The sequence below is a fragment of the Saccopteryx leptura genome, chromosome 6, assembly GCF_036850995.1.
Source record: "Saccopteryx leptura isolate mSacLep1 chromosome 6, mSacLep1_pri_phased_curated, whole genome shotgun sequence".
Classification (NCBI taxonomy): Eukaryota; Metazoa; Chordata; class Mammalia; order Chiroptera; family Emballonuridae; genus Saccopteryx; species Saccopteryx leptura.
In genome coordinates, this window is record NC_089508.1 from 69897054 (window position 1) to 69910137 (window position 13084).

Here is a 13084-nt window from a genome sequence, read left to right on the forward strand (position 1 = left end):
TATTCCATTGTTTGAATATACCACATTTTTATTTCTTTCCAATTCTCTGTTCATGCGCATTTGGGTTGTTTCCAGCTTTGGGTTATTAAGAGTAAAGTTGCCATAAACATTTGAAAGTTTATAAAAATATTTACGAAATTTGTTTTTGGTAAATACTTAATAGAATTTTTCAGATCATAGTGTAACTATGTCTATTTTTATAAGAAACTGCCCAATTGTTTTTCAAAAGTGGTTGTATCATTTTAGATTCCTCCCATCAATGCATGATAATGTCAATTCTTTCATGTTCTCACAAACATTTAGTATATATTGTCACTCTTAAATTTTACCCATTCTAGTAGGTATTGGCTAATATCTCTTCTGCTATGTGAAGATATTTTGAAGTGCAGAGAGATAAATGTATGTATCTTTTCTACTATTTCTGTCTCTTGCTTTCAGATATCAAATTCTAAAGTGAAGAATTATATTACTGAGAAGGGAAAAATTAAAGTTGCTCTTTTTTTAAAGCCCTATTTATAGGATAGATAGCTTAAAAGCATACATGTTAAAGCACAGTGAAAAATATAAACTTTTCTTGAATAAATGTTAGTTATGCAAAAGAACGGAACCCAAATCTAACAAACTTAAAACTATAATGATTGTATAATTTATAGTTGCTTTTACTTTATTTATTTTAATTTAAAATAGTTGGTCTAGAATCTAATATTGGTTATATTAGTTTTAGGTGTACAATATAGTGATTCAAAATTTTTATACTTTACAATATGATTACCCCATTAATTCTAGTAACCATCTTTCACCATGTAAAATTATCACAATATTATTGACGATATTCCCCTTCCCCTTTTCATCCATTCCCTTCATTCCAGATCATCCCTTTGGTCTTTGTCTTCTTATGAGTCTGCCTTTTTAGTTTGTTTGTACTTCGATTTCACATAAAAGTGAAACCATATACTATTTGTCTTTCTCTGCCTGACTTATTTCACTCAACATAATACCTTCTATATCTAGCTATGTTATTGCAAATGGAAAGATTTTATTCTTTTTTACTGCTGCATAATGTTCTATTGTGTGTGTGTATATATATATATATATATATATATATATATATATATATGCCACATCTTATTTATTTATTCATCTATCAATATAACTTTTGTTTTATGTGTGTGCCATTTGTTTCATGGAGAAGTAATTTGTTTGGGGAAGTTGATATTTTCACTGCCTTTCCCAATATCAAATTTCAGAAGCAGGAAAGTAGAAAGTACAAGTGCTTCAGTAGTATTTATTTTCTATTTTAGTAGATGACAATTAAAGAGATAAAATATTTAAGACTTTTTTTTTTCTTCCTGTATTTTTCTGAAGTTGGAAACGGGGAGGCAGTCAGACAGACTCCCGCATGCGCCCCACCGGGATCCACCTGGCACGCCCACCAGGGGTCGATGCTCTGCCCATCTGGGGCATTGCTCTGTTGTAACCAGAGCCATTCTAGCACCTGAGGCAGAGGCCACAGAGCCATCCTCAGTGCCCGGGCCAACTTTGCTCCAATGGAGCCTTGGCTGAGGGAGGGGAAGAAAGAGACAGAGAGGAAGGAGAGGAGGAGGGGTGGAGAAGCAGATGGGCGCTTCTCCTGTGTGCTCTGGCTGGGAGGGAATCGAACCCGGGACTCCTGCACACCAGGCCAACGCTCTACCACTGAGCCAACCGGCCAGGGCTAAGACTTTTTTCTTATCACCTTATTATGTCAATCCTTTAAAATTTGTTAAGGCTTGCTTAATGGCCTGATATGTATTCAATTTTTATAAATGTTTTATGTATGTTTAAAATGAATATACATTTTACAGTTGTTGGCTACTGGGTTCTAAATCTATCCATTAAATAATGTTTGTTAATTATATTGTTCAATCTTCTGTCTCTCATTGGATTATTTTGTCTACCTGATTTATCCATTAATGAGAGTATGTTAAAATCATCAACTATAATGGTGTATTAGTCTATTTCTACTTGTAGTTTTGTCAACATTTGCTTTATATGTCTTAAGGTCATGTTAGTAGTTAGATCTTAGTTTAGACTTATGTGTGCTTTAAAACTTCTATCTATATACATATATTGATCCTCTTTATTTCTAGTAATATTTTTGCCTTACAGTTTATTTTGTTTGATATTAATATACTTATAGATATTTTTTGTTAGTGTTTGCATTGTTTAGCTTTTCCCACTCTTTCCTGCGAATATCTTTTTCTTTATGTTTTAGACATATCTCTTGTGACATAATTTTAATATGAACCAGTACCTCTGCCATTTAAAAATATCCAGTTTGACAAAGATAAAGGTTAACTGGAACATGCAGTCCATTTACCTTTATTGATTATTGATATATTTATATTTTAAGTCTTAAATATATAATTATTGATATATTTAGATTTATTTCTATCATTTTATTTTGTATGTTTGCCCCATTTTGTTTTTTAGTCTTATTTTTGTCTTATAGGTTTAGTTCATTTTTATTTCTGATGCTTTTAATAGTCTGAAAATTTTAGCATAATTAACTTATCAAACCTAAGCCTTCTTTTGAACAAAGCAAGGACATGAAAACCCAATACTAATCAACCCTGACTTATACAGTATTCTTCTCATGTATCTCCTTTTCCAGTATCACAAGATGTTATTTTAACTGTTTTTATAGTCAATGTCTGCTTGGATTTATTCATGTACTCACTAATCTCTCTGCTCCTCAATGTTGGTCCCATCTGGTCTTCTGTTGTTCTAAATGTTTTCTTTAGAATTTCTTTTAAGGAGAGCCTACTGGTAGCAAACTCGAAAACTCTGTTTGAAAACAACTTCATTTCATCCTTATTATTATTATTTTTTAAGTGAGAAGTGGGGAGACAGAGAGACAGACTCTGGCATGCGCCATGACCGGGATTCACCTGGCAAGACCCCTCTTGTTGATACTCTGCCCACCACAGGCCCAGTTGCTGGTTGCTCAGCAATTTAGCTATTTTTAGCACATGAAGCAGAGGCTTCATTGAGCCATTCTCAGCACCTGGGAACAACTCGCTTGCTGCTGGAACCAATCCAGTGATGGTTGCAGAAGGAGAAGAGAGAAAGACAGAGAGAAAGGGGAGGGAGAAGAGGAAGGGTGGAGAGGTAGATGGTCGCTTCTCCTGTGTTCCATGACTGGGAATCTAACTCAGGACTTACACATGCCAAGCTGATGTTCTACCACTGAGCCAACTGACCAGGCCTCATACTTACTCTTGAATGATGTGTATACATTTAAGGTGATAATTTTCTCTCAGTACATTAAAGGTATTGCACTGTATTCTGGCTGCAATTTCTATTACTGTATAGTTAGTTGTAAGTTTCATTGTGGCTTGAAGGTCATAATTCTTTTCTCCCTGGCTACTTTGAAGATTTTTTCTTTTTTCATGTTCTTAGTGTAGTAAAATTTAAAGAAAAAATTGTATTGCTTGGGATTCATAGAGAGTCATGAATCCATGGGATGTCATATTTTATCACTTCTGGAGTTTTCTCAGCCACATATTTTTCAAATATTGCCTCTAATTTTTCCTTTCATATGAGATCTTTAATGGTAGATATTTTTACTCTATTTTCTTCTTCTTTTTTTAAACAAATCTCTCATTTTTCCATTCCTTTATCTTTCTGGCATATATCCTGAAATTTTCTTTATTTTTTTAAGCATACTAATTCTCTCTCTAGTTGTATCTAATCTATATAGTTTTTTATTTTTAATTTCTACAGGATCTTTAATTTTTTTCTCAAATCTGTTTAATTTCATATCTCCTATTTCTTGAAGTCTATTGAATATTTGTATGTGCTACTTCTGATAATTCCAACTTAGGGGTAACCAATAATAACATATGGTGTGAATCATTTCACCTTTTCCAGTTGCAGATATATAGGTGGTTTGTGTTCAATGAAAAGAAATCACAGTATATAGTACATTAGTATGCAACTTGTTTCTTAACAGTTTATCTTGGCCATCACTACAAAATCAGTAAATATGGATCTAGCTCTGTCTACTTTTTCTAATTTATTTTTACATACAAAGATAATATACTAATTTTATATAAAAGGCTTTTTTATATATACTGTTTTTAAGTGTATTTTTATGTTTTTTTCTTCTTCTTTTCTGTTCTTTCCCCTCTTCCCTTCACCCTACTATATACACAATATCAGGTACAATGGGTTAACATCTGGTTTGATTCTTTAAATTTCAGGGGATTTATTATATGCCTTCTCATAGAAGGGTCTTTAGTGGAAGACTCAAGTGGAATTTGGAATATTTGCTCCATTATTCTTTGGCTGTATGATTTCGCAAAAATCATAACCTCTTCAGTCATAAATTTTACCAATTTAAAATGGAAATAATGATTTTAATAACCCCTATCTCAAAGTTTTGCCATGGAGATTACTAAGTTAATATACACTTATGAAACTTTCATGACACATCTCTTATTACTGAAAATACAAAGGTATGGTCTATGACAGGGGTCCCCAAACTACGGCCCGCGGGCCACATGTGGCCCCCTGAGGCCATTTATCCGGCCCTCGCAGCACTTCTGGAAGGGGCACCTCTTTCATTGGTGGTCAGTGAGAGGAGCATAGTTCCCATTGAAATACTGGTCAGTTTGTTGATTTAAATTTACTTGTTCTTTATTTTAAATATTGTATTTGTTCCCATTTTGTTTTTTACTTTAAAATAAGATATGTGCAGTGTGCATAGGGATTTGTTCATAGTTTTTTTTTTTTTATAGTCCGGCCCTCCAACGGTCTGAGGGACAGTGAACTGCCCCCCTGTGTAAAAAGTTTGGGGACCCCTGGTCTATGACCTAAGAAACTTCCAATATATATAGTAGAGAGGCAAACTCAGGAACAGGTATTTTTGTGAGATGACAAGGACTACACTGGTAGTATGCATAAGCCACAGGGTAAGCACCTGGTCCAGCTGGATAGTGAGTAGAAAATGTCTGATTTTTAGAGCTGTCACTTGAGTTGAGTGTTGAAGGATGAGATGGAGTAGGTATTGGCATTCTATGAATGTTAGCTATTATTTTTAGTATTGATACATTTGTTTCTTTTCTTTTTTAAAAATGCTTTCTTGGTTGTTTAATCAAGTATTTTTTTTTTCTTTTAGGACAGCTGTTTTATCAAGTTCAGTCACCTGATGAAGGGGCTCTAGTAACTGCTGCAAGAAATCTTGGGTTCATTTTTCGATCTCGGACTCCAGAAACAATTACAATAGAAGAACTGGGAACACTAGTTACCTATCGATTGCTTGCCTTTTTGGATTTCAATAATGTCAGGAAAAGGATGTCTGTCATAGGTACGCTTGACAGGGGAGATTATTTCTGATCTTTGATATTGCTATGGTTTTATTGATGCTTTTCAAAGATGATTTCATTCTTGTTTATATACTTAGAGTTGTGATATTTTTGTAACTTTTATTAACTTCTGTCATCCTTAATTATAGTAATAAGTGCAATTAACATTTAACAAATAATTATTAGGTGTCCCGCACTGTTTTAAATGATCTACATAATTAAATGATTTAATTGTTACAAAAATCCTATAAGGTCAGCACTGTATTTTAAAGACAATAAAATTAAGACAGAGGAATTGAGTAACATGAGCAAGGTGACTTAGCTTGAAGTGGAGTAGCTAGGATTCAAATCTAGGAGGTTTGACCGCCAAGCCCATTTGTTTCATCACTGCACAACACTGTTCTCAGGATGAATTTCTGAATTACTTGGTACATGCTAGTTGTTGTTGATGCTATTGTTTGCAAACATCATCAGCAGCATCCTCATTATCATATTTTTACTCGGCTTACCTGTATTGTTGGAGATGATCACCTAAGACTGTATTTAGCACCACAACACATAAAGCCTTTTTAACTCTGTGCTAACCCTCAGTGCTGCTTCAGTATACCTCTCATTCTCACTTTGCTCCTGTTTCTGGTCCTTATAACAGATGTTCTAAGCCTTTGCCCTTTCCTCAAGTCCTCAAGTCTGCTATATCTCCTTCATTCTTGGAAGCTAATCTCATTTCCTATTTCTCTAAAAAAGTAGAAGCCTTCAGAGATGTGCACCATCAACTTAAATTCCTCCCTATTCTCTTCCTTCATCCCCAAGCTGTAACTTTATTCATTCTTTTTCCTGCCTCAGAGAAAATTGCTTTTGTTCTCTTTAAAGCTGAAGGTTCTACCTGGCCCCTTTCCTCCCTCCCTCCCTCCCTCCTTCCCTTCCTTCCTTCCTTCCTTCCTTCCTTCCTTCCTTCCTTCCTTCCTTCCTTCCTTCCTTCCTCCCTTCCATCTTTAATTTCATTTTTTTCTTTTTTTTATCCCTGGCTTCTTCCTTCAGCCTGCAACTCTATAATTATCCTGCTTCCTTAAAGATAGAATTCATGTTCTGACCTTCACTGATTTTTCCACCTTATTTTTCTTTGTTCCATCATAGCTTAACTTTTCCAGGTCAGTTTTTCCTCCTCACCTGTATTTCTCAATCACTTCACAACTTACCCATGCAGTTGCCTTATTATCTATCTATCTATCTATCTATCTATCTATCTATCTATCTATCTATCTATCTATCATCTATCTATCTATCATCTATCATCTATCTATCTATCATCTATCTATCTATCTATCTATCTATCTATCTATCTATCTATCTATCTATCATCTATCATCTATCTATCTTTCATCTATTTAGTCATATCTCTTTGTATCTATCTTTTTCAAGTTAGTAACATTGAGACTGTTAACCTTCTTAACACTCCTTTTTTGCCTTCTGAGACCTCACTGGCTCCTGGTTTTTCTCTTGTCCTGTCCTCTTTTTCTTCAGCTCCTTTGCTGACTACTCTCCATCCCACTCTTCAATGTTGGTGTTCTTTTGCCTTCTGACTTTCTGTGCTCCTTTTGGATAATCCTGACCACTCATATTCTTACTAAAACATTGGTTGATTTTTCTATCACCTTCTGAAAAAACCTTGGTGACTTCCTAGAACTTAAAAAATAAAGTCCTTAGGATGACATTCAAGATTATTTACAATCTGACCACAATCTGACTTTTCTTTCACCTCCTCACATTTTGTGCTCCCACTCATGAGAGACCTCATCATTGCAGCATGCATTGTACACTCTCCCACCCTTTACAGGTGCTGTTTCTCCTGCTTATGACTCTCCATTTCCCCACTTCTTTTCTTAAAAAAACAACAACAACTCCTATTCACCTAGTAATGTCCAATTCCAATGTCACCTGTTCTGTCAATTCTTTTCCTACTCTCCAAATAATTGTATTCTCCTTTATTCCCCTGAGCCCCCTGTTCATAACGTGTGATACTAGTTCGATAATAGTCATGACTTTGAAGGCAGCTGCTATGCCTTAGTCTTCTTAAACTGTCTATGGCCAACCATTGAGCTTAGCACACACTCGGTTTTCTATAATTGTTTGTTAAATAAAATGTAGCCCAATAGTTTTTAACTTATGGATATCCCAATCCTCACATTAAATCACTTTCTACTGTGGAAAACGTGTGTAAATGTAATTTCAGGCTATTTAGTCTTGAACTACTGGAAAGTAGCTCTAGGAGATTGCTCTGAGCAGGTGAAAACCGAACATCATCTGAAGATATTTATTTTTATCCTTTTGACAACAAGCTATCAGCAGTCATCATCAATGTTGCCAGAGAGCACATATGCTGCTCTAAGTGTCAACCTAATATTGTATCAACAGGAGCTGTCTTTTATTTACAGCTTTAAGGGAGGTGTTATTGATGTTGGGTTGACCCAGAACTGCCTCTCAGGGTGTTGACAAAAACCTAAGATTGCTACACAGGGACACCTTTGGCTTTTCCCCAACATCAGTCACCAGTACAGGCTGTGGAGAAATCACACAGCCTAACCACAAACATCAGATATTTGCCTTAATGGATCCCATATGAAGAAAGGTAATGTTCTACCACAGATGCATGGAGGCTGGAGGGCTTTCTTTGGTTCTGTTTTGTTTTTAATCTGGCGTAATTTGAAAGAGAGATTCCTTGAGGGTGGAAAAGTCTCTGACAACAAGGCAAAAAAACAATGCTAGTCTCATGATTGTCACATTGCTTTGTCTGTGGGGACAAACTTCTGATGTGAAGGCTCAGACATTTGCTGCTTTACTGCTTCTCTCCTCCTCCTTCTCCCCTTTCTCCTCCTTTTTCTACTCCTCCTCTCTCTTTTCCACCTCCTCCTTTTCCTTTTCCCCTCCTTTTGACTATCATTTATTGAATCATAAATGGATACCAGTAATACTTTCATTCTGGAACAAGAGCCTTGATTTAATTTAGAGGTATGCAAATATAAATAGATTTTTATAGAGAATTATGTCAGAGGGTTGATAATCTACTATATTGATAGATGTATAAGTCTCATTATATATTTATATTTTTAGAAGCACAAGTTCTACTAATTATGTAAATAAAAAATACCAGGATAAAATTCAAAGATAGTTATTAATACAGGCAAGTGGCAGGTAATCATTAAAGAAGAATACATTATAATAACTCCTTGAAAAGCTCTTACAAGATCCTTAGATGAGGGTTGCTCAACTCTAAACTGTGTAATGATTATCAAAGTACAGATCACACTGCCATATGTTAGACATTTCTCAATGTGAACATATAATCAGCCATCCAACTGAGATATGGTGAAGCAGAATTACTCATCACCCTTCACAGTGCTGCTATTGCATTTACTCCTACAACAGAAACCTGTAACTATTTCTAATCTTTTCACTTCCTTTCTTTCACAAAGGGATAACTGCTTTCAATGAATTTTATATAATTTAACTCAAGTGAATATTTATTAAGTGCTTACCAGATTCCAGGAACTTGAAGCTAAGGAGAAGGTGGGGTTGAGAAAGGTTTTGTGTGGTAGCATCAAAAAGAGCATCGGCCTGGCGTGCAGGAGTCCTGGGTTCGATTCCCAGCCAGGGTACACAGGAGAAGCACCCATCTGCTTCTCCACCCTTCCCCCTCTCCTTCCTTTCTGTCTCTCTCTTCCCCTCCAAGGCTCCACTGGAGCAAAGTTTGCCTGGGCGCTGAGGATGGCTCTGTGGCCTCTGCCTCAGGCACTAGAATGGCTCTGATTATGGAAGAGCTATGCCCCAGATGGGCAGAGCATTGCCCCCTAGTGGGCATGCCGGGTGGATCCCGGTTGGGCGCATGCAGGAATCTGTCTGACTGTCTCCCCATTTCCAGCTTCGGAAAAATACAAAAAAAAAAAAGAAGACGGTGAAAGAGGGTAGGAAATAGGCTGGAAAGGGGCGAATCTTTATGATCCCTGTTTATGACAGATTAGGGAAAGCTATTGCAGGATCTGAGCAGTCATGGGAAGATGATTCTGTCTAGATTACAGAAGAGTCTGGGGGTAGCAGGACTGGAAAGAGTAAACTCATTTAGGTTAATATGATAATCCAGGCAAGAGAGGTGACAGAAATTCATGACTTTAATTGGATGTATAGATGTGAAGGCGCAGGAGTTTTGAATGATGGCCAGATATCTGAATTGGAGAATGAGTGAGTGGTGAATCTAGTTATTGAGACTGGGGACATAGGAGAAGTAGCTAGTTATTAAAGAAAGATAAGGTGTCCATTAAAGAGGTTATCCTGGTTTGAGTGAAGGCATCAAAATTAGAAAATCGTTGTTGAATTGGAATATTGTAGAGTTGAACAGAACCTTAAAAGTTAGATTTAAAAAAAAAATACCTTTATCACATGTAGAAGCTGTGACAAGGAGATGGTAAGGGATTTGCACAAATTACAATGGGCGCGCCTCCCTAGACAGGTGGTTCTCAATGTGTGGTCTGGGGAACCCTAAGAAACCTTGAATGTTTTCTAGAGGATGCACAAGGACAAAAATATTTTTATAATACTAATGTTATGTATCTTTTTTATTCTTTTTCTCATGAGTATACTTGGAATTTCACAAAAGCCACAGACTGTGTAGTATACCACCCCCAATCCAAATTTTATTGTTTTGGAAAAATATAGCTATTGTTTATAGAAATGTTATTGATGTTACTATGTAATAGGTTTGTTATTATAATAATTATCATTAGAGTAATATATTACATATTGTCATGAGACTATTAATATAATAACATCTCTCAGATTTAATTTATAATATGGAAAATATTGATAGAACCCACATAAAAAAGCTCTTTGGAGTCCACATGAAGTTTTAAGAGTGTAAAAGAGTTTAGAGACCTAAAATTTGAGAATGATGTCCCAGTCTGGTCTATCAAAAATGGTCACAGAGAAAGCACACTGGCAAATGCAGGATACTTTGCTTTTATAGCTTTGGTGATGTGAAGAAGAAAATATGGAGAACTATTAAATTGGATTGTTATGAAAGTAAGATGAAGCCTTTCCCAGCATTAAATGGTTTCCCCCTACTTGAACAATTTGATAAATTGCTCATATTCTCTCTTTTTCACTTGAAGTAGGCATTTAGAGCTGAGTACAAGAAAACTGCATGAATTATAGCAATAAGAAAGGCTGATCAAGGATCTTGGAAGAGAGGATGAACTTACACAAGTCACATTACAAAATAGTTTTCAGAGTGTATTAGATCTATTCACGCCAGGGGGAAACTTAAAGTATTGACTACGGGTTGTTAAAGGTTAGAGGAAAAAGTAATTTATTATATTATGGTATTTATATTCCTTTAAATCAGGTTCTAAATTTTTTATCCTATTAAATTAACTGTAGCCCATATTTATACTTATCTCTTTTGAGGCATTCTATCTTTAGGGACAAGATATAACTGAGTGAAAAGCATGTGTAATCTATGACTCAGTGAAGTTTGTAAGGGTCAGAGTGTTCAGACCATGAAATTGTGACCCAGGGAATTGTCTTAAATTGTAGGCAGTTCCTGGAAAGAATTACATTGCCATTCCATTCATACATTCATTTGTTTATTCAATAAATAATTAAGTGCCTAGTATGTGCCAAGCTATAAAACCAAGCCTACACAGGCTAAGTATTCTGTGGTTTAAAAAAGACTTATCTGGCATTAACAGGTGGAATATCAGGGGAAGGCGTGGGGATTGGAGATGAGGGGAGCCTAGTGAAGGCTATGATTTCCAATCCCAGGAGGTTGATTAAAAACACAGCCATACTAATGGGACTTCCAGTGGGAAAAAGGTAGAAACTTTAATTGGAAAACCTCCTGTGAGGCATGCTTACAGCCAGGATTGTGACTCAAGAATGAACCACCAAAAATAAAAGGGCTTTCCTAAGAAGAAAAGGGGTAAAGAAATATGTTAGCAAGGTTAGAGAACTAATGTATAAACCATTGCTTTGACTGGCTTCAATTCCATATGGAGATCATTTGGCATACTGCTGATAGCTGATTTCTACAGTAGGTCTTGAATTTCACACCAGGAGACAGGCAAATAAAGCTCCCAATTCTGCTCCATACAGGATTAATTTAAAAGTACCAACCCTTCAGAAATAGTAAGCAAGGAAATTAGGAAGGTCATACGCCTCAGAATAAAAACACTTGTTTCTGAGTTTGGAAAATCAAAGGATTCCAGTAGATGAAATATTTCTAAGCTAACAAAATAGGAATAAAGCCAAGAGACTTAGGTAGTGACCTTCTAACCAAAGACACTGAATATTTTGCTACTGGCTGAAACATTATGCCCATTTATAAATTACCTCACCAAAGCCCTGGGAGAGCCTAGTTTTGACAGATTTTATTGATTATAATCTACCTTCCAAAATTTTTCTTTTCAGTTAGAAACCCGGAAGGACAGATAAAACTTTATTCCAAAGGAGCAGACACTATTCTGTTTGAGAAACTTCATCCATCCAATGAAGACCTTCTGACTCTGACGTCAGACCATATCAGTGTAAGTGCCTCCATGTTAACGGTTAGCATAGCAGTCTGTTGGCCACTTTCTATGGTTAGGTCTTATTTGAAAAATACCAGCTAAATTATCTGACTTCTGAAATGAAAAACATGTGGAGAGTGGTTCCACAGAAAACTGTGCCAGTGAATGCCTGGAAATTGGCACATGAACCCACCCCCTGCCCTGCTAAAAGTCTGGTTGGTCTCACCACAGGTGATTGACACACAGCAGCTGAAAAGTAGCCACTAAATGTGGGTTCCTGAACTCCAACCAGGATAAGGCTCAGGACACCTAGACAAATCTGCTCTAATTCCTCTGCCATTTGAGGCTGCTCCCTTTGGGAGACTGGACTGGTTCAGGGAAGAAGAGCTGGACTGTACCTTTCACCTGAGTTCCAGTGTATCCGGCACCAAAGAATCTCTTATGATCATCCCCAGTGAAAAGCTTAGGGTTGTGTTTACAGGGTGAGGAGAAAATTGTCTCTGTAGCCAATTCTCTCTTCCACGGGGTCTTTATTCAGGACATAAATCATGATGAGCCACTTATGTTCCCTAAATTGAAGTTACCAATTGCATACATTTTGAAACTATGCATGATTTTTTCCCCAAAAGTTTTCTAACGGGTCCAGACATGATCTTTGGCAAACCTTTTTTTTCTTTGAAAAAGAGTAAGTGTCTGAATCAATATGAGTATTACCTCATTTAAACCTGAGATTCAAGTGTCTCTCTAGTATTTGCTTGAAGCTCTGTTTAACCCAATATGAATTTTAAGGCAACTGGCCAAAACACTCATTTCCTCATTGGTTTCTCTCCTTTAAAAAAATCATTGAGGATTCATGTTTTTTGTCAAGCCCTATATTTAATACGAAACGTTCCCTGAACCATTAAAAAAGAAATAAACAAAAAAAACTCTGCCTGACTTTAAGTTTAAAGAATGATGGTTTAGTAATATTGGTACAAACATAGCTATTGTTTTTGTCTTTTCAATAGAGCATTCTTGATTTTCTTTTAATCCCTTCCATAAGGCCGACATGGTCTTCTAATTTATTTTTCCTTTTTTTTTTTATGAGAACAACATTGAAATCGTTAAGTATCTGATTTTTGCCATTGCTCAAACATCAAGACCCTAGATTTTCATATATTCTTCTTTTGTACTAAAATATAG

At 36.0% G+C, this 13084-nt stretch overlaps 1 protein-coding gene across 2 annotated transcripts in view; it reads left to right on the forward strand.

Annotated features, from left to right (window-relative positions):
* Window positions 1-13084, forward strand: part of ATP8B4 (ATPase phospholipid transporting 8B4 (putative)) — a 268241-nt gene that overhangs the window by 191320 nt on the left and 63837 nt on the right. For both annotated transcript variants that reach the window (XM_066388296.1, XM_066388297.1), the window contains 2 exons: window positions 5162-5350; window positions 11805-11920. In XM_066388296.1, coding sequence (XP_066244393.1) covers window positions 5162-5350; window positions 11805-11920 — 305 coding nt within the window. The remainder of the gene's footprint in view (window positions 1-5161; window positions 5351-11804; window positions 11921-13084) is intronic.